The sequence below is a fragment of the Ascaphus truei genome, unplaced genomic scaffold (assembly GCF_040206685.1).
Source record: "Ascaphus truei isolate aAscTru1 unplaced genomic scaffold, aAscTru1.hap1 HAP1_SCAFFOLD_719, whole genome shotgun sequence".
In the NCBI taxonomy this organism is placed as follows: Eukaryota; Metazoa; Chordata; class Amphibia; order Anura; family Ascaphidae; genus Ascaphus; species Ascaphus truei.
The window spans coordinates 58,766-84,674 of NW_027457053.1; the positions used below are offsets into that span (position 1 = coordinate 58,766).

At 49.4% G+C, this 25,909-nt stretch overlaps 1 protein-coding gene across 1 annotated transcript; it reads left to right on the forward strand.

The window, feature by feature from the left end:
- OSGIN1 (oxidative stress induced growth inhibitor 1) lies at positions 1 to 23,413 on the forward strand. Its single transcript, XM_075584724.1, has 6 exons — positions 1 to 144; positions 12,367 to 12,453; positions 13,232 to 13,368; positions 17,029 to 17,220; positions 20,005 to 20,096; positions 21,383 to 23,413. Exons 2-6 carry the CDS (start codon positions 12,399 to 12,401, stop codon positions 22,368 to 22,370), a joined length of 1,464 nt encoding a protein of 487 aa, XP_075440839.1. The 5' UTR covers positions 1 to 144; positions 12,367 to 12,398; the 3' UTR covers positions 22,371 to 23,413.
- The last annotated feature ends 2,496 nt before the right edge of the window (positions 23,414 to 25,909 follow it).

A 25,909-nucleotide genomic window follows, 5' to 3' on the forward strand; every position in this document is an offset into this window, starting at 1 on the left:
CCCCTCCCCTCTCACTATAACTACCTGTTAACAGCTATATTTGCCAGGGCAGAGCACAGACTATACATGCAGCACGTTTCTTAGCCACCCAGAGAGAACCCGACTACATCGTCCCACGTCCCTCCCGTGCCACGGCCATCGCCGGTAAGAAATCAGCATTCTGCAGACCCCACAAATGTGATAACCCGCTGTGTATAGGGCTGACATAGGGAGGAGCGCAGTACAATTTGGAATTTATAGGAGAGATTGCCATCCAATGTTGGATGCCGGAGGCACAGGGAGAGGTGTTGCCCAAGGGCACAAGGCGTTGGCTGCTTATGTCACTTCAAAGAATAGCATCTACAGAACCATTCAAACACTTGTTCTTGTATTGCTGATGGTGCATATGGCGCTGTGCGCAGAGGGTACGCCGCGGCCACGCAGTTGCCTCAGAGCTGGCAATTTGCGTAGTGTTGTGGCACACTATAATAAGATTATGTATAGGATCACAGGCAGGGCATAGCGCGGGCACAGCGCAGGTACAGGCAAGGCAAAGCGCTGGCACAGGGTGGGCATAGCGCGGGCACAACGCTGGCACATGGTGGGCACAGGCACGGCACAGCGTGGGTACAGGGCAGGCTCAGGCAGGGCACAGCGTGGGTACAGGGCAGGCTCAGGCAGGGCACAGCGTGGGTACAGGGCAGGCTCAGGCAGGGCACAGCGTGGGCAGGTAATTCAATTCCCATGTGTGATCACCAATGTGACAGCAAATGCCAGCACAAATCTGCACACACATATACATATATATAATAAAAACCGCATAGACGATACCGCTCTGTGGCTAACGAAATGCTTTTATTTGTGCGCGCTTTCGAGATAAACTGATCTCTTCCTCCGGCGATGTTAAAATGAATGAAGCCGAAAAAAGGGTTTTTTACTTTAAAACAGCGCATCCTGGAAAGTATCTGTGACTGAAGCCTATCCCTCCCCCCTGTGCAGTATGCGATTTATGACTTCAGTTGTTAAATGGTCCCTGACTTTGTGATGTAAGAGTGTGTGTATGTATGTAAATATACATTTATACAGTGCCCACAGTGTATACAGCACTTTACAAAAGGTGTGTGTGGAGTAGGAGTGTATACCAGTGGTGTGGGTAGGTGTAGAAATGTAAGAGGGTGTTGCATTACTATTGATGTGTGTAGATACTATGTGGTCCCTATTGGTATGTTGGGATAGAATGACAAAGTACATATGTATGTGTAAGAGACAGCTGTGTGTGCATTCATATAGCGCAGTATGTATAGACATGGCCTTTAGCATTCATGGGAAGACTGTTCTCTTGTGTCAGTAGTGACTCATGAAGCTGCGGTCTCGGTTTAGGCCACCGCTAAGTGTCCCGAACAGTAAACTTGTATTCATGCAACCGTCTCTCTTTCGGTGTTCTAAGATTACCTTTGAGTATGGCCACCTTCATATCGTTCATCTTATGGCCAGAGTCAGGGAAATGTTTGCCGACAGGACTGTCTCATGTTCCGCGTGTGATGCTGTGGCAATGCAAATTCATTCTCTTGTTTAGCGCCTGTCCCGTCTCACCTATGTAGTAGAAGCCCCCTGGGCATTTCATGCACATGATGAGGTACACGACATTGCTGGAGGAACAGGTGAACCTTCCTCTGATTTTGTACTCCAGATTCCTGTGTGGTATTTGTATTGTGCTCGCTGTGTTGAGCATTGTGCAGGTTTTGCATCTTGCGCCCTGGCATGGTCTTGTCCCACATTCAGTTGTACTGTTGAATACTTTACTCCTTACCATCATTATCTTGAGATTATGGGGTTGTCTGTATGATAATAAGGGTGTTTCAGGGAAGACCTGTTGCAGTCTTGTATCTTCCTGGAAAATGGGTTGTAGTTCCCTGGCGATCTGCGTAGGGCTTCTAGGTGTGGGCTATATGTGACCACCAAAGGTACCCTGTCGCTTGTCTCTTTCTGTCTGTATTCAATGAGATCACTTCTTGGTATTCTGGTGGCTTTGTGGATTTGCTGGTCTAAAATTCTGTGATTATAGCCACAGTTTATAAAATCTGATTTTAAGGCTGTAATCCGCTGGCCTCTGTCTGTTGGGTTGGAGCATATCCGGTTGTATCGTATTGGCATGACTATAGATGGTTGCATGCTTAGTGTGTCAGGTGGAAGTTGTGGTCCCTCAAATAGCTGGCTCTGTCTGTAGGTTTGCGGTATACAGAAGTGTGTAGTTTGTTGTTCTTTATAGTAATGGTGGTGTCTAGGAAATATACTTCGTCCGGGGAATGGGTGAGTTTTAGGTTGATGGTCAGGTGGAACGTATTGAAGATCTCATGGAACTGTGTGAGGTCCTGTTCACCAGAGGTCCAAATCAGGAGGATGTCATCGATATAGCAAAGGTATGTAGGGGGTTTCAAGTGATAGGTGGAAAGAAAGTCACTTTTCAGTTTTGCGCAGAACAGATTGGCATACTGTGGCGCCATCCGAGTGCCCATAGCAGTCCCGGTTGTCTGGAGGTATGTGTCATTTCCAAATGTGAAGTAGTTATGGGTCAGAATAAATTCGAAGCATTTAGTCACTGCCTCTGTGTTCAGTAAATCCATTAGCGTAATTTGAGTGCGGTAGAATGTGGTATCTTCCATAGTTTAATGTAGAAGTATCTGTACCGTGTTAGCCGAGCTTAATAATCAAAAACGAATAGACAATACCGTTCTGTGGCCAACGAAAGGCTTTTATTTGTGCGAGCTTTCAATATACACTGATCTCACGCAGAAATATAATAAGATGCAGGGATATAATAACATGCAGGGATATAATAACACGCAGGGATATAATAACACGCAGAAATATAATAACACGCAGGGATATAATAACATGCAGGGATATAATAAGACGCTGAGCGATATAATAACATGCAGAGATAATAACATGCAGGGAGATATAATAACACGCAGAGAGATATAATAACATGCAGGGAGATATAATAACACACATGGATATAATAACACGCAGAAATATAATAACACGCAGGGATATAATAACATGCAGGGATATAATAAGACGCAGAGCGATATAATAACATGCAGAGATAATAACATGCAGGGAGATATAATAACACGCAGAGAGATATAATAACATGCAGGGAGATATAATAACACACATGGATATAATAACACGCAGAGAGATATAATAACACGCAAGAATATAATACCACACAGGGATATAATAACACGCAGAGATTTAATAACGCGTAGAGAAATATAATAACAAGCAGAGCGATCTGATAACGTGCAGAGAGATATAATAACGTGCAGGGATATAATAACATGCAGAGATATATAATAACGAACAGAGATATATAATAACAAGCAGAGAGATATAATAACGAGCAAAGATATATAATAATGAGCAAAGATATCTAACATGCAGAGATATATAATAACGTGCAAAGCGATATATAATTACGTGCAGAGAGATATAATAACGCGCAGAGCGATATTATAACGCGCAGAGAGATAGAATAACATGCAGAGATATATAATAACACGCAGAGAGATATAATAACATGCAGAGAGATATAATCACACGCTGAGCGATATAATAACGTGCAGAGATATATAATAACGTTCAGAGATATATAATAACGTGCAGAGATATATAATAATGTGCAGAGATATATAATAACGTGCAGAAAAATATAATAATGTGCAGAGCGATATAACAGCATGAAGAGATATATAATAACATGCAGAGCGATATAATAACGAGCAGAGATATATAATAACATGCAAAGAAATATTATAACGTGCAGAGAGATATAACAGCATGCAGAGAGATATAATAACGTGCAGAGCCATATAATAAGATGCAGAGAGATATATAACACGCAGAGATATAATAACACGCAGAGATATAATAACACACAGAGATATATAATAACACGCAGAGAGATATAATAACACACAGAGATAAATAATAACATGCAGAGATATATAATAACACGCAGAGAGATATAATAACAGGCAGAGAGATATAATAACAGGCAGAGAGATATAATAACGCAGAGAGATATAATAACATGCAGAGATATAATAAGATGCAGGGATATAATAACACGCAGAGAGATATAATAAAATGCAGAGAGATATAATAACACTCAGAGAGATATAATAACATGCAGAGAGATATAATAACATGCAGAGAGATATAATAACAGGCAGAGAGATATAATAACAGGCAGAGAGATATAATAACACGCAGAGAGATATAATAACAGGCAGAGAGATATAATAACAGGCAGAGAGCTATAATAACACGCAGAGAGAAATAATAACAGGCAGAGAGATATAATAACACGCAGCGAGATATAATAACACGCAGAGAGATATAATAACGTGCAGAGAGATATAATAACATGCAGAGAGATATAATAACACGCAGAGAGATATAATAACACGCAGAGAGATATAATAACACGCAGAGAGATATAATAACGTGCAGAGAGATATAATAACACGCAGAGAGATAATAACACGCAGAGATATAATAACGCAGAGAGATATAATAACATGCAGAGCGTTATAATAAGATGCAGAGATATAATAACGTGCAGAGAGATATAATAACGTGCAGAGAGATATAATAACGCGCAGAGATATAATAACACACAGAGCGTTATAATAAGATGCAGAGATATAATAACGTGCAGAGATATAATAACATGCAGAGATATAATAACACGCAGAGCGTTATAATAAGATGCAGAGATATAATAACGTGCAGAGAGATATAATAACGTGCAGAGAGATATAATGACACGCAGAGAGATATAATAACACACAGAGAGATATAATAACAGGCAGAGAGATATAATAACACGCAGAGAGATATAATAACGTGCAGAGAGATATAATAACGTGCAGAGAGATATAATAACATGCAGAGAGATATAATAACAGGCAGAGAGATATAATAACGTGCAGAGAGATATAATAACACGCAGAGAGAAAATAACACGCAGAGAGATAATAACACGCAGAGAGATATAATAACGCAGAGAGATATAATAACACGCAGAGATATAATAACACGCAGAGCGTTATAATAAGATGCAGAGATATAATAACGTGCAGAGAGATATAATAACATGCAGAAATATAATAATAACACGCAGAGATATAATAATAACATGCAGAGAGATATAATAACGTGCAGAGATATATAATAACGTGCAGAGAGATATAATAACATGCAGAAATATAATAATAACACGCAGAGATATATAATAACGTGCAGAGAGATATAATAACGTGCAGAGAGATATAATAACATGCAGAGAGATATAATAACAGGCAGAGAGATATAATAACGTGCAGAGAGATATAATAACACGCAGAGAGAAAATAACACGCAGAGAGATAATAACACGCAGAGAGATATAATAACGCAGAGAGATATAATAACACGCAGAGATATAATAACACACAGAGCGTTATAATAAGATGCAGAGATATAATAACGTGCAGAGAGATATAATAACATGCAGAAATATAATAATAACACGCAGAGATATAATAATAGCACGCAGAGAGATATAATAACGTGCAGAGATATAATAATAACACGCAGAGAGATATAACAGCATGCAGGGCACAGAGTACTATAACCAGATACAATGCTGCACTCTGGAGATGACGTGGGGTTTCATACTTGGAACAATGTCTCTGATCACAGGAATGTAAATCCCCATCTAACCATAACCAGGCGAGCTAGATTCCTCGTTGCACGCTCTCCGCAGGCGTGTGTGATCACGGGGTGACAAGCTGGCATTTCTCATGTCCTCTTATATACTGTATGTACATGTGTACCTGTATGTACATGCATGTAGGTATATCTTTATTTATATAGCACCATCCAGGTACACAGCGCTTCACAGCAGTAATACACATGACATAGTAATATAACACATAGTGGGAATAAGAGCTTCAGACATGAAAGTAATAATAGGAAAGGAAGTGCCTGCCCCGAAGAGCTTACAATCTAAGTGTTAAGTAGGGAGAACGTGCAGAGACAATAGGAGGGCGTTCTGGTAAGTGTGTCTGCAGGGGGCCCCACGTTCGATGTACGAGGTGTATAGTATCAGCCACAGAGCTACTCATAAGCTGTGTTACAGAGGTGGGTTTTAAGAAAGGTCCTAAAGGTGGATAGAGAGGATGCTAGTCGGGTACTGAGAGGAAGGGCATTCCAGAGGTGTGGGGCAGTCAGTGAGAGAGGTTTAAGGCGGGAGAGGGCTTTAGATACTAAAGGGGTGAGCTGAGCAGAAAGCAAGAGTCGGGCAGGTGTATTGCGAGAAATTAGGGCTGAGATGTAAGGAGGGGCAGAGACGTGTGTAGATTTAAAGTGAGGAGAATTGAGTGTGAGATGCGGGATTTAATCGGAAGCCAGGAGAGAGATTTCATGAGGGGAGATGCTGAGACAGATCTAGGAAAGAGTAGAGTGATTCTGGCAGCAGCGTTTAGGATAGATTGTAGGGGAGACAGGTGAGAGGCAGGAAGGCCGGACAGCAGGAGGTTACAGTAATCATGACGGGAGAGAATGAGGGCCTGAGTCAGAGTTTTAGCAGTAGAGGGACAGAGGGAAGGGCGTATCTTTGCAATGTTACAGAGGTAAAAATGACGGTTTAGCTACATTGTAAATGTGAGAGGAGAATGTGAGAGAGGAGTCGAGTGTGACCCTTAGGCAGCGTGCTTGTGCTACTGGGTGAATGATAGTGTTGCCAACAGTAATGTAGAAGGAGGTAGTAGGGCCAGGCTTGGGAGGAAATATAAGGAGCGCTGTTTTTGCCATATTAAGTTTAATTCGGCGGAGGGCCATCCAGGATGATATCATGGAGACACATTCAGAGACTTTGGTCTTTGCAGCAGGTGTAAGGTCAGGGGTAGAAAAGTAAATTTGTGTGTCAGAAAAGGGGAAGGGAAACACAAAATGGATGTGCACCCTAAAAGAATTCACTTATATGCACACCAAACTAATGTAAAAATTAACTTTTAATAAGTACCTTAAAACATATATTACCAAAGTAATGTGCAATGTGGATTAAAAATATATTAAATCAGAAATATCTGGCATCCGTGTCTTTAATTATTGAGTTGTGCTGTCCCAGATGTCCACTTAGTATTAGTGGGATACAAAAGACAGAGGATGCTAGGAGTCAGGGTGTTACCCCCTTTGGAGCAACGATGAGACCCAGTAGTGAGAATATATAGTAGTTCACAGATAGAGCTTCCTTGCTAGATAGACCAGCGCTGCGCACTGCAATAAGGGCTTTGATGTGTTAAAGTACAGGTGCCTGGGTAGTAAAGCTAGCACATACAGTGTAATGATAATACAGACACTGCAACATACATCCACCAGACACAGCAGTGCTGCGGTGAATAACACAGAGATAACTGTGAAAGCACCTCACATAGAGTGCAAGGAAAGCAGGCACTCAAACTGTAGAAATAAATAAATAAACGACTATCTGCTATGGTCTGCAAAGTTAGAACCAGGAGACTACAGACACTACATTAAAACAGCTCCAAGTAGGAGACTGACAACATTGCGCGTCCAGCATAGAGGTGATATTTGAACCCAAGAGATGTGATTAGGTCACCTAGAGAAAGTGTATACAAAGAAAAGAGGAGAGGTCCCAGGACAGAGCCCTGGGGTACCCCCACAGAGAGCTCGATAGAGGAGAAGGAGGTGTTAGCAGAAGAGACACTGAAAGTACGATGGGAGAGGTAAGAGGAGATCCAGGATAGAGCTTTGTTCCGAATACCAAGAATATGGAGAATGTGAAGAAGAGGGTGGTCCACAGTATCAAATGCTGCAGAGAGGTTGTGTAATATGAGCAGAGTGTAATGACCTCTGTCTTTGGCAGCGTGGAGGTCATTAGTTGTTTAGTGAGGGCTGTTTCTGTGGAGTGAGCAGTGCGGAAGCCAGATTGTAGAGGGTCTAGGAGAGAATAGGTGTTGAGAAAATAGAGCAAGCGAGAGAATACAAGACGTTCAAGGAGTTTAGAGGCAAAAGGCAGGAGGGAGACAGGTTGATAGTTAGGCTGCGGTCCCAGTGACTGCCACAGCGCACGCCTCGGCGTGCACTGTGCGCACAAGCACCGGCCCCCCAGTCACTCAGGGCCGAGTACATGCGTCGGCGCACATTCAACAGCCGCGCTGTACTGCAAGATTTCACACACTCAAAAAAATTGTGTGTGGAACTTGCGACGGAGCCGTGGCCACGCCCCCGCCGGCGGTTCAGCCAATGAGGGCGAACCAGCCGCGTGAGGTCATGGCCATGCCCACGCAAAAACCCGACCACGCCCATTCCCATCGCAACCTCTCCCTCTCTCCTGAAGACCGCAGATCGCGGTTAGCGCTGTGCACGCGGTGGATATAGAGAGGGCTTTTGAACAAGCCCTATACACCCCACATGACAATGCGTCATGTAATTTCCCAGAATCTGCAGTGGGAGCACTGTATGTATGCATGTAATTTCCCAGAATCCCTTGCTGCAGTGGGAGCACTGTATGCTAGGGGATAATGGTTGAAAGGCAGGGTTGCAGACGTGTCTAAGACATGTGAATGTGCTCACAAGCGATATTCTTTTTACATATATAATATATATATATACCGGGTATATATAACTTGTGAGCACATTCACATGTCTTAGACACGTCTGCAACCCTGCCTTTCAACCATTATCACCGAGCATACAGTGCTCCCACTGCAGCAAGGGATTCTGGGAAATTACATACATACATACAGTACACGTATACACTGCTCTGCACACACACTGCTCGACAAACATGCATACATTGCTCGGCACACACACACATATCACTGCCCTGCACACGCACGCACTGCTCTGTTTACTGTACACGGAGCACACGTGCCTTCACAAAGCCCGGTGACCGGGTGTGGCGGTATTTTTTTTTGCTGAGTAAATAATGTATTTATCCAAAGCAGAACCTGCATTTATTCAGAGCTTGAGAGGGACAACACTTCACATGCACCGTATAAGGCTGCGGCCCCACTAGCGCTGAGCACGCTGGTGCTCAAAGCATGCGTGGCGGGTGTCCTGCGTCTGCTGCGTGCGGGGGAGCGGCATTGCCGAATATTGAGCGAGCGGGAAAGTATAACATTTTTATTTACCTAAGCGCATCGCGTGTGTGCACGCGCATACCCGCGTGCGCGCACGCACATACTTGCGTGCGCATCGCGTGAGCGGGGACTTTGTGTATATATATATATATATATATATATACACACAAGTCACCTCGCCAAGCACCGCCCGCTGGTGTAGTATAAATCCCGTTGATATAGTGTAAATCCCGCGGATTTGGATCTCAGTCTCACTAGTGGCTGTCTCAGAGGGGCCTCACTGGTAATACTCAGCACTTTTTCATTATAATGCTCGCACTGCCGTCTCTGTTATTACATTCCCATGACGTGGGAGTTCTGTCACCTGCAGTGGTCTGGGCCAATCACAGTGCAGAGTTTAGCACTAGAACCCTGTCATCGATATAAGCGGGTGTCTGGAATGTTCTAGGGAAGGACTAGCACCCTCGTGGATTTCTTCACGTCACACCTGGAAATCCTTATCTGTGCGATTGTGTAATCCTTGTCACATCTTACCTATATTACACATGTAACAGCCTCCCAGAGGACCTGATTCACTAAAGTGATTAGGAGTTAAGTTAGCACCCCTTAGTAAATCTGGGCCTAGGACAGGTGCCTGGCGATTAGCTCAGGACCCCTTGATGGATACGCTGACTCTGGCCACACATCCGCCTGACGAGCCCCCTGTTCTAAAGAGCTGTCTTAACTGCAGTCCTCAAGCCCCTCCAACAGGTCAGGTTTTCAGAATATCCCTGCTTCAGCACAGCTGGCTCAATCAGTCCCTGCTTCAGCAGAGGTAGCTCAATCAGAGGCTCAGCCTTTGACTGAGTCTCTTATTGAACCACCTGTGCTATCCTGAAAACCTGACCTGTTGGGTGGGGGGGAGTGGGAGGGGGCCCTGAAGGACCGGACTTGAGCCCCCGTTGCTTTAGGAAATTCCGCTCCCCACAGACAGCTGATTAATCCCAAAGCAGGTTTATTTTATCCAGGTTTCGTTTGGTGGCGGAAGCCTCTTGCGTGGTAAGAAGGGTTTGGGGGCAGAATCCTCCTGCATGGTAAGAGGGTTTGGTGGTGGCATCTTCTTGCGTGGTAAGAGGGTTTAGTGGCTGAGGCCTCCTGCGTGGTAAGAGGGTTTGGTGGTGGCAGTTTCTTGCGTGATAAGAGGGTTTAGTGGCTGAAGCCTCCTGCATGGTAAGAGGGTTTAGTGGCTGAAGCCGCCTGCGTGGTAAGAGGGTTTGGTGGTGGCAGCTTCTTGCGTGGTAAGAGGGTTTAGTGGCTGAGGCCTCCTGCATGGTAAGAGGGTTTAGTGGCTGAAGCCTCCAGCGTGGTAAGAGGGTTTGGTGGCAGAAGCCTCCTGCGTGGTAAGAGGGTTTAGTGGCTGAAGCCTCCTGCGTGGTAAGAGGGTTTGGTGGCTGAAGCCTCCTGCGTGGTAAGAGGGTTTGGTGGTGGCAGCTTCTTGCGTGGTAAGAGGGTTTAGTGGCGGAAGCCTCCTGCATGGTAAGAGGGTTTAGTGGCTGAAGCCTCCTGCGTGGTAAGAGGGTTTGGTGGTGGCATCTTCTTGCGTGGTAAGAGGGTTTAGTGGCGGAAGCTTCTTGCGTGGTAAGAGGGTTTGGTGGCAGAAGCCTCCTGCATGGTAAGAGGGTTTGGTGGTGGCAGCTTCTTGCGTGGTAACAGGGTTTAGTGGCGGAAGCCTCCTGCATGGTAAGAGGGTTTGTTGGCAGAAGCCTCCTGCGTGGTAAGAGGGTTTGGTGGCTGAAGCCTCCTGCATGGTAAGAGGGTTTGGTGGTGGCAGCTTCTTGTGTGGTAAGAGGGTTTAGTGGCGGAAGCTTCTTGCGTGGTAAGAGGGTTTAGTGGCGGAAGCCTCCTGCATGGTAAGAGGGTTTGGTGGCAGAAGCCTCCTGCGTGGTAAGAGGGTTTGGTGGCTGAAGCCTCCTGCGTGGTAAGAGGGTTTAGTGGCTGAAGCCTGCTGCGTGGTAAGAGGGTTTGGTGGCTGAAGCCTGCTGCGTGGTAAGAGGGTTTGGTGGGTGACTCTCGCTGGGTTCTTGGAAGTCAGAAAGCCACGGCTTGTCATTTCTGGGAACCCCATGTGTGAGATGCTCTCTTATCACTTCTAAGGCACCTGGCATGAACACCCTGTAATGCACAACACACACGCCCCATCAGCACCGAAAGTGTTAAATACTACAGTACTGAATTTAGTAACTCCTCTGCCATATCGTTCTGGATCTCCTCGGAAGGTGGCACGGGGTTGAGATGGGTCAGACCAGGTAGCCTTGAGGTTCTCTATGATGTACAGTACGTGGCATGATGGACTTGGTTGCGATGGCAGCAGGGATTACACGCAGAGGGTATTATTATGTGGTCATGGATGGCATTAATGTAATAGTAACACGCCCGCACCCGTGGGCGCAGAATTCTTTCACACGCTGCCAAACAGTCTTTTCAGGGGCTGCCAGGTGCATGTCTCAAGCACAGCCAGAACCAGGAAATACTTCAATTAATTAATTACATGGGCAGGTCAGGGCAGATCGCTCGTTATCTCCCACTGCTCATTAACCCCAGCAGGCCCGCTGCCGGAATTCTGTTCGGAGATGGAACCCAAGTGGCGATACGTAGATGATATACATTTGTGCATTGTAGTGTGTCCAGTAACACAAGTACCTTACCCCAGGGGTCCTCAACTCCAGTCTTCAAGACCCCTCAACAGGTCAGGTTCTAAGGATATCCCAGCTTCAGCACAGGTGGCTCAATCAGTGGCTCACCTGTGCTGAAGCAGGGAGCCACTGACTAAGCCACCTGTGCTGAAGCAGGGATATCCTGAAAACCTGACCTGTCAGGGGACTTGAGCCCCCCTGACATACCCCAAATAGTGCACAGTAAACCGGAGCCTGCCGGGTACATACATACATACGTATCTCCAAGACTCGTATAGGTGCAGAAGTCTTAGTGCTGAGAGGTTCCCTCTGAGATGAAGTATTTCTGACAGCTGCTCTCATTTGTTCACGTTATGTGACCGCATATCCCTCATTTCTAGACATGATCCATGGCCCGCCGGACAGTACTGCTCACGGTGCACTAAACGTAATGAGGCTGATTGCGGCACAATGGGAGATGTATGCAGAGCCTTTAATAGGAAGATGAAATCAATAAGGAGAAGAGGTTATTAGAAGCCGGTGTAATTAATGCTCCTTCCAACGTCTCGTTACAGAACCTCGATCCGGGCCCCGTCCAGAGACCAAGATGTCTGTGGGGTTCCAAGAATATCCTACAAGTGCTCTCCCCGTGGTTATAATCGGTAAGCGCTTGGCGTCCTGTTCTACACAATTTCTGGCAGCAAAGGCGTTCATCGGGTCCCTCCCCGCTCCTGTAACCCTTTCCGTGCCAGAGACGTGTGTTTGGGTGGGGTTATGGGCTCCTGCTTTGCCCCATGAAGCAGACACACACGCAGCGGGCGGCACTCTGCTGGCGGGGTCACCTCCATGGGTCACTGGGAGAGTGGTCAGGGCGAGGGAAGCAGGCTCTTGTTGTATTCTGTCACGTGGCCGCTCATTGATCGGTACTATCAGAGAGTAACATTGATCTTTACAGTATTCAAATGATGCACCAGGTTACGTCGTGGGCACTGTCTGTTTTTAGGAGGGGGGGAGTGAGTGAAACCCCCCCAGTGAGTGAGACCCCCTCCCAAGTGAGTGAGACTCCCCTCTCCCCCCAGTGAGTGAGACTCCCCTCTCCCCATTGAGTGAGACTCCCCTCTCCCCCCAGTGAGTGAGACTCCCCTCTCCCCCCAGTGAGTGAGACTCCCCTCTCCCCCAGTGAGTGAGACTCCCCTCTCCCCCAGTGAGTGAGACTCCCCTCTCACCCCAGTGAGTGAGACTCCCCTCTCCCCCCAGTGAGTGAGACTCACCTCTCCCCCCAGTGAGTGAGACTGCCCTCTCCCCCAGTGAGTGAGACTCCCCTCTCCCCCAGTGAGTGAGACTCCTCTCCCCCCCAGTGAGTGAGACTCCTCTCCCCCCCAGTGAGTGAGACTCCTCTCCCCCCCAGTGACTCACTCAGACTGCCCTCTTCTCTCTCAGGTAACGGTCCGTCAGGAATCTGCCTGTCCTACTTGCTGTCCGGTTATACTCCCTATGTGAGGGACGGAGCTGTCCACCCGAACCCCATGTTACAGAGGAAGCTGGAGGAGTCCCCAGAGGTCCCCATTACACAACAGGTTCGTGTCACACTCAGAAGCCTTCCTCTGTGTCACACACACACACACACTCAGAATCCTTCCTCTGTGTCACACACACACTCAGAACCCTTCCGCTGTGTCACACACACACTCAGAACCCTTCCTCTGTGTCACACACACAGTCAGAACCCTTCCTCTGTGTCACACACACACTCAGAACCCTTCCTCTGTGTCACACACACACACACACACACACACTCGGAAACCTTCCTCTGTGTCACACACACACACACTCGGAACCCTTCCTCTGTGTCACACACACACACACGCACTCAGAACCCTCCCTCTGTCACACACACACTCAGAACCCTTCCTCTGTGTCACACACACAAACACACACTCAGAACCTTTCCTCTGTGTCACACACACACACAGACACTCAGAACCCTTCCTCTGTCACACACACACTCAGAACCCTTCCTCTGTGTCACACACACACACACACACTCAGAACCCTTCCTCTGTGTCACACACACACACACACACAGAATCTTTCCTCTGTGTCACACACACACACTCAGAACCCTTCCTGTCACACACACACACACACACACACACACACACACACACACACACACACACACACACTCAGAACCCTTCCTCTGTGACACACACACACTCAGAAACCTTCCCGTGTCACACACACACACTCAGAACCCTTACTCTGTGTCACACACACACTCAGAACCTTTCGTCTGTGTCACACACACACACACACACACTCAGAACCCTTCCTCTGTGTCACCGTGTGTAAGAGATGTGTGCAGAGGTATGCAAATGGAGCCTGTTTAGGGTGAAATTTAAATATGGCTTTATTGAGCCTGTCCCTTTAAACAGCCCAGCAAACCAATATATACAAAAACAACAACCCCCTGTCCCTGTGTAAAGGCTAACTTACTCCCCAGCCCCTCTCTTACAAGACTGGGAGGATAAACCCCTTACCAGTATACCACCCCCAAAGTCTCAGCGGTACCTTACAGCAGGTGGCCCTTCGGGTCAGTGGTGTCCGGGTGTCTTGGTGTGTTGGAGGGTCCAGCCTCTGGTAGGTTCCTGGGTCCTGTGTCCAGGAAAAGAGGCCTGGTCCCTTTCTGTCTTGCTGTCAACACACAGTCCTCCTGTGCGTTCAAGACCCTCTCCTCATGTCAGCACCATAGTGTGCGGATGAACATCTCTCCTCTGTTTCTCACATGAGTTTTTTTTTAGAGTCCTAATTAGCCAGCTGGAGTCTGGTTAATTGACTGAATGCAATTAACCATCTCCCTGCTGGATTTAGAGGCAGTTTTTCTTAAACAGGGATAAGCCCTGTTACACAACGTCACACACAGAACCCTTCCCCTATGTCACCGTGTCACACCCACAGAACCCTTCCCCTATGTCACCGTGTCACACACACAGAACCCTTCCTCTGTGTCACTGTGTCACACACACACAGAACCCTTCCTCTGTGTCACCGTGTCACACACACAGAACCCTTCCCCTATGTCACCGTGTCACACACACAGAACCCTTCCTCTGAGTCACAGTGTCACACACACAGAACCCTTCCTCTGTGTCAACTTGTCACACACACACAGAACCCTTCCTCTGAGTCACCGTGTCACACACACACACACAGAACCCTTCCTCTGTGTCACTGTGTCACACACTCAAAAACATTCCTCTGTGTCACACACACAGAACCCTTCCCGTGTCACTGTGTCACACACAGAACCCTTCATCTTTGTCACCGTGTCACACACACAGAGCCCTTTCTCTGTGTCACCTTGTCACACACAGAAACCTTCCTCTGTGTCACCGTGTCACACACACAGAGCCCTTCCTCTGTCACTGTGTCACACACAGAAACCTTCCTCTGTGTCACCGTGTCACACACACAGAACCCATTCTCTGTGTCACCGTGTCACACACACAGAACCCTTCCTCTGTGTCACCGTGTCACACACACACACAGAACCCTTCCTCTGTGTCACCGTGTCCTCCTCTCGCTGCCTCTCTCACCCTCGGACATTAAGCCAGATTCTGAATCCAGTCCGTGTAGCCAGTGAAACCGCAAGGTCAGTCTGACCGCAGGGATATTTATACTGCGACTGGAGTGGGGTTACATTATTCCCGAGCCAATCAGTTATCAGCATTCCTGGCGAGGAGCCTGGCAGCGGATAACACCAGGAACGTATACAGTGCAGAGCGCACACACGGCTTTCGTCATTAACCCCGTCCTGGTGACGCTCTCCCTCTAACATGTGAAGCGAAGCATGCCAGTGACCATGCAGCAGCCCAGGGGTTAATCGCAATACTCAGCGGCCAGACGAGGGGACACTCAGAATGAACATGTGTTATTCTGAAATAGTGACGCCCAGATTGAGCGGAGCAATGATTCCCAAACCCAACAGGTAGTGAGAGACTTATACCGAGGGGGTCTCGGCAAATCCCATCATCAGGATTACATTTACTCTATCTATGGCCCCCACTAGGCCAAAGCCGGTCCTCAAGGGCCACCAACAGGCCAGGTACTACGGATATCCCTGCTTCAGCACAGGTGGCTCTTCGACTGAGCCACTGATTGAGCCACCTGTGCTGAAGCAGGGATATCCCTTGTACCTGGCCTGTTGGTGGCCCTTGAGGACCGGCGTTGGCCGCCCCTGCGCTAAACCTTCGCCACGGGCTCATCTTGACAAATGTCCCTTAAAGCGCCGAAATGTTGGCATGCGAGAAATATAGCTTTTGTATTCTGCGTTACCAGATCTCGCTGTCACCAAGGCACGTGTCGTAACTCTCCTCGGAGCGCCCTGCTTCTGAGATATATACACTATATATATATATATATATATATATATATATATATATATATATATGTACGTATGCTTGTGGGATCCTGTGTATGAGATCCTGTGTGTTCCGGGTCTCTGCATGTGCGTGTGGGATCCTGTGTGTGGAATCTTGTGTGTGGGATCCTGTGTGTTGCGGGTCTCTGCATGTGCATGTGGGATCCTGTGTGTGGGATCCTGTGTGCTGCGGGTCTCTGCGTGTGCTTGTAGGATCCTGTGTGCTGCGGGTCTCTGCGTGTGCTTGTGGGATCCTGCTTGTGGGATCCGGTGTGTGGAATCCTGTGTGTGGGATCCTGTGTGTTGTGGGTCTCTGTGTGTGCTTGTGGAATCCTGTGTGTGGGATCCTTTGTGTTGCGGGTTTCTGCGTGTGCTTGTGAGATCCTGTGTGTGGGATCCTGTGTGCTGCGGGTCTCTGCGTGTGCTTGTAGGATCCTGTGTGCTGCGGGTCTCTGCGTGTGCTTGTAGGATCCTGTGTGCTTGTAGGATCCTGTGTGCTTGCGGTTCTCTGCGTGTGCTTATGGGATCCTGTGTGTAGGATCATGTGCGCTTGTGGGATCCTGTGTGCGGGATCCTGTGTGTTGCGGGTCACTGCGTGTGCTCATGGGATCCTGTGTGTGGGATCCTGTGTGTTGTGGGTCTCTGTGTGTGCTTGTGGGATCCTGTGTGTGGGATCCTGTGTGTTGTGGGTCTCTGCGTGTGCTTGTAGGATCCTGTGTGCTGCGGATCTCTGCGTGTGCTCGTGGGATCCTGTGTGTAGGATCCTGTGTGAGTTCATGGGACGGCGTGTCACAGTGCTGTCCCCTTCTCCCCCCAGGACCTGGAGTACCTGTCAGAAGGGTTAGAGGGGCGGTCCCACAGCCCAGCCGCGCTGCTCTTTGATTCGCTCCTGAGACCAGACGCAGACTTTGTGGGGGACGCGGATTCCGTCCTGACCTGGAAGCACGAGCCCCAGAGCGCGATCCCACACGTGGTGCTGGGGAGAGACCCCCCGGGGGGCGCCTGGAACGTGAGTTTGTACTTATTGCTTTCTGACCGATTTAACCCCTTCGTGCCACAAAGGCTGCCGACACATTGCGAGCAATATAATGACATGTGGAGCGATCCACGGGAGGAAAGTCTGGCACTGACGGAGTTAAAGAAAAGAGGCAAACAGCTGTTGGAGTCCTCACCCTACAAGTTACGGACTCTTAAAGTCCGATAACTGCTTTTAAACACAAATCTGTTGGTTATCACTGTGTACCGCAGTCAGCCGGCAGAGCTGCTCCGTGTCCCTCAATAACAGAGGTACTCAGCAGAACTGTATAGTGCAGCATGTTTATAGAATATGATATACTGCTTTTCCCATATTATCATGGTATAGCAGCCAGTAATGGGATAATGACACGAAGTTGCCAGGACTCAGGATTACATGTTCTGTTTACACGTTATTGGGTCGGATCAGGTGACAGGAACCTTATCAGGAGATAGAACCACTCGGAATGTGGGAAGTAATTATTATAACCAGGATTCAAAGCAATGATTCGTTGCTGCGGATTGTACCAGAAGGATCCAGCGTCTTTCCACCTGTGCCCATCATACCCTGACCCTTACACAGTAACACCTGTGCCCATCGTACCCTGACCCTTACACAGTAACACCTGTGCCCATCATACCCTGACCCTTACACAGTAACACCTGTGCCCATCATACCCTGACCCTTACACAGTAACACCTGTGCCCATCATACCCCGACTCTTACACAGTAACACCTGTGACCATCATACCCTGACCCTTACACAGTAACACCTGTGCCCATCGTACCCTGACCCTTACACAGTAACACCTGTGCCCATCATACCCTGACCCTTACACAGTAACACCTGTGCCCATCATACCCTGACCCTTACACAGTAACACCTGTGCCCATCGTACCCTGACCCTTACACAGTAACACCTGTGCCCATCATACCCTGACCCTTACACAGTAACACCTGTGCCCATCATACCCTGACCCTTACACAGTAACACCTGTGCCCATCATACCCCGACTCTTACACAGTAACACCTGTGACCATCATACCCTGACCATTACACAGTAACACCTGTGCCCATCGTACCCTGACTCTTACACAGTAACACCTGTGCCCATCGTACCCTGACCCTTACACAGTAACACCTGTGCCCATCGTACCCTGACCCTTACACAGTAACACCTGTGCCCATCGTACCCTGACCCTTACACAGTAACACCTGTGCCCATCGTACCCTGACCCTTACACAGTAACACCTGTGCCCATCGTACCTTGACCCTTACACAGTAACACCTGTGCCCATCGTACCCTGACCCTTACACAGTAACACCTGTGCCCATCGTACCCTGACTCTTACACAGTAACACCTGTGCCCATCGTACCCTGACCCTTACACAGTAACACCTGTGCCCATCATACCCTGACCCTTACACAGTAACACCTGTACCCATCGTACCCTGACCCTTACACAGTAACACCTATGCCCATCATACCCTGACCCTTACACAGTAACACCTGTGCCCATCGTACCCTGACCCTTACACAGTAACACCTGTGCCCATCATACCCTGACCCTTACACAGTAACACCTGTACCCATCGTACCCTGACCCTTACACAGTAACATCTGTGCCCATCATACCCTGACCCTTACACAGTAACACCTGTGCCCATCGTACCCTGACCCTTACACAGTAACACCTGTGCCCATCATACCCTGACCCTTACACAGTAACACCTGTGCCCATCATACCCTGACCCTTACACAGTAACACCTGTGCCCATCATACCCTGACCCTTACACAGTAACACCTGTGCCCATCATACCCTGACCCTTACACAGTAACACCTGTGCCCATCATACCCTGACCCTTACACAGTAACACCTGTGCCCATCATACCCTGACCCTTACACAGTAACACCTGTGCCCATCATACCCCGACTCTTACACAGTAACACCTGTGACCATCATACCCTGACCCTTACACAGTAACACCTGTGCCCATCGTACCCTGACCCTTACACAGTAACACCTGTGCCCATCGTACCCTGACCCTTACACAGTAACACCTGTGCCCATCGTACCCTGACCCTTACACAGTAACACCTGTGCCCATCGTACCCTGACCCTTACACAGTAACACCTGTGCCCATCATACCCTGACCCTTACACAGTAACACCTGTGCCCATCGTACCCTGACCCTTACACAGTAACACCTGTGCCCATCGTACCCTGACCCTTACACAGTAACACCTGTGCCCATCGTACCCTGACCCTTACACAGTAACACCTGTGCCCATCATACCCTGACCCTTACACAGTAACACCTGTACCCATCGTACCCTGACCCTTACACAGTAACATCTGTGCCCATCATACCCTGACCCTTACACAGTAACACCTGTGCCCATCGTACCCTGACCCTTACACAGTAACATCTGTGCCCATCATACCCTGACCCTTACACAGTAACACCTGTGCCCATCGTACCCTGACCCTTACACAGTAACACCTGTGCCCATCATACCCTGACCCTTACACAGTAACACCTGTGCCCATCATACCCTGACCCTTACACAGTAACACCTGTGCCCATCATACCCTGACCCTTACACAGTAACACCTGTGCCCATCATACCCTGACCCTTACACATTAACACCTGTGCCCATCATACCCTGACCCTTACACATTAACACCTGTGCCCATCATACCCTGTAACATAACACCTAGTAACACAGTAACACAGAGGTGACCGTTAATCTGTGTTTGTATCTCAGGCCATCGAGGGTCCCATGGTCACGCTGAGCCGGGGGAACTGGATGGGTCTCCCAGACTTTCCCTTCAAGGACTGGATGAGAATGAAGAGGAGGTGAGAACCCCATAAACAAGGGTCCCGTAACTAGGGTGCCAAACTAACCTGAAAGGTGCTTCACGGGAGAACGCCTTATACTGGACGTCCGTCAGCGAAGAGCGCTGCCGGACATCTGGGGTGGCGACCATGTGAACGCCCGACGGGCGATGTGACCGGTAGTGGACAGCACATCACTCCTGTTTCATTGGGACGTCCCAATCTGATGAAGAGGTGAACTTGATTAAGCCCTAGAATACAAGCATGAATGATGACGTACCTTACCGAGTGCCTGTAGCGTGCCGTACCAGTTACATCATTAGGGCACTGTAAATGTTAATAGATGATTGCTAATATTAATAATAATAGTTTATATAAAGTTGGCCGTGTACGCAGCGCGGTACATAGAATTATGGGGGCACCGCGACTCCCTGCCCCGAAGAGCTTACAATCTCATTTTGGGGACTGCGGCACGGGAAGATAAAATGACCTCCCCAGGGTCACAAGCAGCGGACACCGAGATTCAAATTCAGTCCTCAAGACCCCCCAACAGTTCCGGCTTTGTGGATATCCCAGCTTCAGCACAGGTGGCCCACTCGAAGAGCCACTGATTGAGCCACCTGTGCTGAAGTAGGGACTGATTGAGCCACCTGTGCTGAAGCAGGGATATCCCGAAAACCTGACTTGTTGGTGGCCCTTGAGGCCTAGAGTGGGCTGCCCAGCGTGTTCCAGGCCTGCCGTGGCAGTGAAAGGGTGGAAGAGGTTGAGATTTGTCAAAACGGCGTGTTCGGGCAGAGGGATCGCCGATTCAGAGAGGAAGTCTGTGATGAAATAGGGCAGAAGCCTGCAGACGAGTGTCTCCGCGGAGAAACCACAATCCTGCCAAGTTTGCGGGCCGCCCACACGTTTAGCCGTGAGCTGTGTGCCCACGTTTTCTGGCCAATTGATTGATTGCCCCTGAAATCCGGTGAGGGCGGGTTCCTGAGATACCGATCTGTATAGTAGGGATTCTGCACTAAGTATTTACTACATTTTTGTAGCAGGAAAAACCTCTCTGGAATTCGTATCTGGAGTTGAGGCCACGTTCCTGGGACACGGAGCCGAGGATGCATGGAGGCAAAGTAAAAAGACAGTCCTGAGAGAGTGGCCTTCTCTTTACTGTGCCTCGAAGATTTTGTGTCACTTCGGCCAAGCACCTTTTTCAATAAACGTGTTATTCTTTCTGCTCACGCAGATGGTTACAGGAAGTAAACAGCTGATACCGTGTCCAGCGCCACGGACTCACATTTCCGCTCTCTGTTTTGCAGGAACCTGAGAGACGACAGGGCCACGGCGGGTGACATCCTGAATTATTACCGGCACTACGTGAAGAAGAAGAGACTCCGGGAAAACTTCGTCTCGGGAAGTGTCGTCACCTCCGTGGTGAGAGTTGGCAAAGGTGCTCAGAGTCCACACGCAAGCGAGATATTCCGCCGCGATTCCGGGTGGAAAGGGGAGGACGCCCAACGGAAGAGACTCTTCCAGGTGACTGGATTTGTAAAACGTGGCTGTGGGTCTCAGAAACCCTTCTCTATCTACGCAGAGAACGTGGTTCTTGCCACGGGGACCTACGACAGCCCCTCTTGGTTGGGCGTCAGAGGAGAAGACCTCCCCTTCGTCCGACACCAGATCTCCGCTCTGGAAGAGGCGGTAAAGACAAAGCAGGTTCACCAGCACACAGACCCGGTGCTGATCATTGGGGCTGGGCTGACAGCCGCCGACGCCGTCTTGCTAGCGCACCACTACAACATCCCTGTGATCCACGCCTTCCGCAGGAGCGTCAGCGACCCGGCGCTCATCTTCAACCAGCTGCCGCAGGTCATGTACCCAGAGTACCACAAGGTGCACCAGATGATGAGGGAGCAGTCAGCCTTTGGCCACGGCCCCTATGAAGGTTACGTCAGCCTCCCCGAGCATCAGGTGGTCGGCTTCCAAGATGACAACAAGTGCGTCTTCAGGGACAAGCAAGGACAGCCCAAAGTGTTCAGCATCTCCATGGCCCTCATTCTCATCGGCTCCAACCCCAGCCTCTCCTTCCTCGCCAAAAACGGGACCTTCCTGGCCACGGACAGCGAGCAGCCGGTCAGCGCCAAGAGGAACCCACTGGACATTGACCCATTCACCTACGAATGTGTCCAAGAGAAAGGACTCTACGCCGTGGGGCCGCTGGCTGGTGATTATTTTGTGCGGTTTGTCCAAGGAGGAGCGTTGGCCGTGGCCAGCTCTCTGCTAAAGACTCAGAAGATTCCTCCCTAACAATCTGACCGGGCAAGTCCTTGTTACACCCGAGAGCTGCTGTGCGGGACAGCAACTGCCCCATCACCCTCCGGCACGGTGCGTTCTCCGGAGACTCCTCGCCCGTAACCGCGTCGGAGGCAAGATACACGTGTAATGGCGTGACCGAAAAGGTCCGTGAGCGCCGCAAAACGTGCAGCCACCATTCCACCCCAGAGGTGGCTGCACCCACACGTCTAAAATGTCAATTCAGAAGGTGCTACAGTATAGAAGAGTAACGGGTTCCAGAAACATTTATATACAAATAATCCACGTACGGAACGTGGACTCCACCGTTCCCTCCATTCTTCCACCGTTAAAATGATCTTTCCAGCTTTTTATGGCTAGATTTGTTGTAACATATGAAAAATATTCTATTCATTTTGCCGATGACGACGACGTTGCCGTTTTCTCGGGAGACGGAGGGGACGTTATTTGGGGTTTGGTCTCATTTTTGGGTTAAGCCGAATAAAGAATCTTATGTTCACACTGTTTACTGAACAAGCGCAGAACACACAATAGAAGTATAAGCCTTTTATTAAACTAGCACAGGGGCGGGAACTCAGGTCCTCAAGGGCCACCAACAGGCCGGGTATTAGCGATATCCCTGCGTCAGCACAGGTGGCTCCCTCTTGTGCTGAAGCAGGGACTGATTGAGCCACTTGTGCTGAAGCTGGGATATCTTGAAAACCTGTCCTGTTGGTGGCCCTAGAGGACTGGAGTTGGCCCGCCCCTGAACTAGAATCTGCTTTTTCCCCCCACATGTTTTACCACCAGTACTACTATTTCTAACCACTGCAGAGCACTTATATATTAAATTAATACTAGATATTTTTGTACATCCATTTGACCTGCTCTTATTAAAGTTTGTATTTTTCTATTTTTGTTAAAAGCCCCAGCGTTTTGTATGCAAACAGTATGTGTATATATATATATACATACACACACACACACACACACACACACACACACACACACACACACACACACATACATACAAATAAACATTCGAAAAATGATATGTGTGTCAACGGTGTCTGGTTTGATTTTTTTTAATATATAAGATTGAAGCGGGGTCTCCTGCGCTGAGCCGCGGTCATTTCAGCTCCGGGGAGACCCTGCTTCCTGAGATACAGGAGGGTGCTGGGCTAGTTGGGGCTATCATAATGGCAGCTTAAATGTCCCGCGCCACACAGGCCAATAGGAAGCCGTGGCGCCATCCCTTGCGGCTTCCTATTGGTTCGCGTGACCGGGACATTTGAACCCGCGGCGCCCCCTAGGGCAGGTATTTTGGAGGGCAGGGGGTCCCCGGAGCTGAGATGAATGGGGTTTAGCGCCAGAGACCCCGGCTTCCCACATTGGGGGGGAAACAGGTTTGTGGAGAACATCTGCTCCTTTAATACACACGTTGTATATAACTTTTATATAGAAGGTGTAATAGTGAGGATGTGTCGCCCAAAACAGGTATACAGCACATGTCACCTATTACCCACAATGCACTGCAGATTACCCGTTATACCCGCACTCAGGGGCCGCGGTTCTGTTCTTCAGGAACTCGTATCGGCACAATTCTCTGTGCACAGCACAGCGCACACAGCACACAGCACTGCACGCACAGCACTGCACACATAGCACAGCACAGCTCTGCACACATAGCACAGCACAGCGCACACAGCACACAGCACTGCACGCACAGCACACATAGCACAGCACAGCTCTGCACACATAGCACAGCACAGCGCACACAGCACACAGCACTGCACGCACAGCACTGCACACATAGCACAGCACAGCTCTGCACACATAGCACAGCACTGCACAGCACAGCTCTGCACACAACGCACAGCGTACACAGCACTGCACAGCACAGCTCTGCACACATAGCACAGCACTGCACACAACGCACAGCACTGCACACACAGCACTGCACACATAGCACAGCACGCAGCACTGCACGCACAGCACAGCACTGCACACATAGCACAGCACAGCTCTGCACACATAGCACAGCTCTGCACACAACGCACAGCGTACACAGCACTGCACAGCACAGCTCTGCACACATAGCACAGCACTGCACACAACGCACAGCACTGCACGCACAGCACTGCACACATAGCACAGCACTGCACACCCTGCACACACAGTACTGCACACATAGCACTGCACGCGCAGCACACACAGCACAGCACTGCACGCACAGCACACACAGCACTGCACACATAGCACAGCACTGCACACACAGCACAGCACTGCACACACAGCACAGCACACACAGCACACACAGCACTGCACACACAGCACACACAGCACAGCACACACAGCACAGCACTGCACACACAGCACATACAGCACAGCACACACAGCACTGCACACATAGTACACACAGCACACACAGCACTGCACACACAGCACTGCACACATAGCACGCACAGCACTGCACGCACAGCACGCACAGCACACACAGCACTGCACACAGCACACACAGCACTGCACACATAGCACACACAGCACAGCACTGCACACACAGCACTGCACACACAGCACACACAGCACTGCACACACAGCACTGCACACAGCACAGCACTGCAATCACATTCCTAACATGATTTCCCCAATACAAAGGGCAGAATGTCACAAGTTAAACACAGTGAAGGTAATTTACACAAGTATAAGATTTCCAAAGGGAAATGGAGGTTAAATGCAACACACTCCCCCTCTCTCACTCCCCACCCTTCCCCCCCTCTCTCACTCCCCACCCTTCCCCCTCTCTCCCCCCCCCCCCCCCCTCTCCCCACCCTTCCTCTCTCTCACTCCCCCCCTCTCTCCCCCCCACCCTTCCCCTCTCTCCCCCCCCACCCTTCCCCCTCTCTCCCCCCCCACCCTTCCCCCTCTCTCCCCCCCACCCTTCCCCCTCTCTCCCCCCCACCCTTCCCCCTCTCTCCCCCCCCTCCCTCCCCCCTTTCCCCCCCTCTCTCCCCCCTTCCCCCCCTCTCTCCCCCCTTCCCCCCCTCTCTCCCCAACTCCCTCTCCACCTCCCTCTCTCCCCAACTCCCTCTCCACCTCCCTCTCTCCCCAACTCCCTCTCCACCTCCCTCCCTCTCCACCTCTCGATCCCTACATCTCTCTTCACTTCTCCCTCTGTCTCTCTCTCCCTCACCTATCCCTCCCTCTCTTTCCCTCTCTCTCCTTCCACCTCTACATCTTCCCTCCATCTCTCCCACTTTCTCCAACGCCTTCCCCATCCCTCTCTCGCTCTTTCCCACACTCTTGCTCCGCCCCCGTCACTCTCTCCCCATCGCTCTCTCCTCTCCCCGTCACTCTCTCCCCTTCGCTCTCTCTCCCTGTTGCTCTCTCGCTCTCTCCCCGTCGCTCTCTCCCTCTCTTCCTGTTTCTCTCTCCCCGTCACTCTCTCCCCTTCACTCTCTCTCCCTGTTGCTCTCTCGCTCTCTCCCCGTCGCTCTCTCGCTCTCTCCCCGTCGCTCTCTCCCTCTCTTCCTGTTTCTCTCTCCCCGTCGCTC

What these genes read in the sequence shown, in the direction of transcription:
- OSGIN1 (XM_075584724.1), top strand. Translation starts at nt 12,399, where the DNA reads ATGTCTGTGGGGTTCCAAGAATATCCTACAAGTGCTCTCCCCGTGGTT. An exon ending in TCTCCCCGTGGTTATAATCG is followed by an intron (nt 12,454 to 13,231) that starts GTAAGCGCTTGG and finishes CTTCTCTCTCAG; the next exon opens with GTAACGGTCCGTCAGGAATC. An exon ending in TGGATGAGAATGAAGAGGAG is followed by an intron (nt 20,097 to 21,382) that starts GTGAGAACCCCA and finishes TCTGTTTTGCAG; the next exon opens with GAACCTGAGAGACGACAGGG.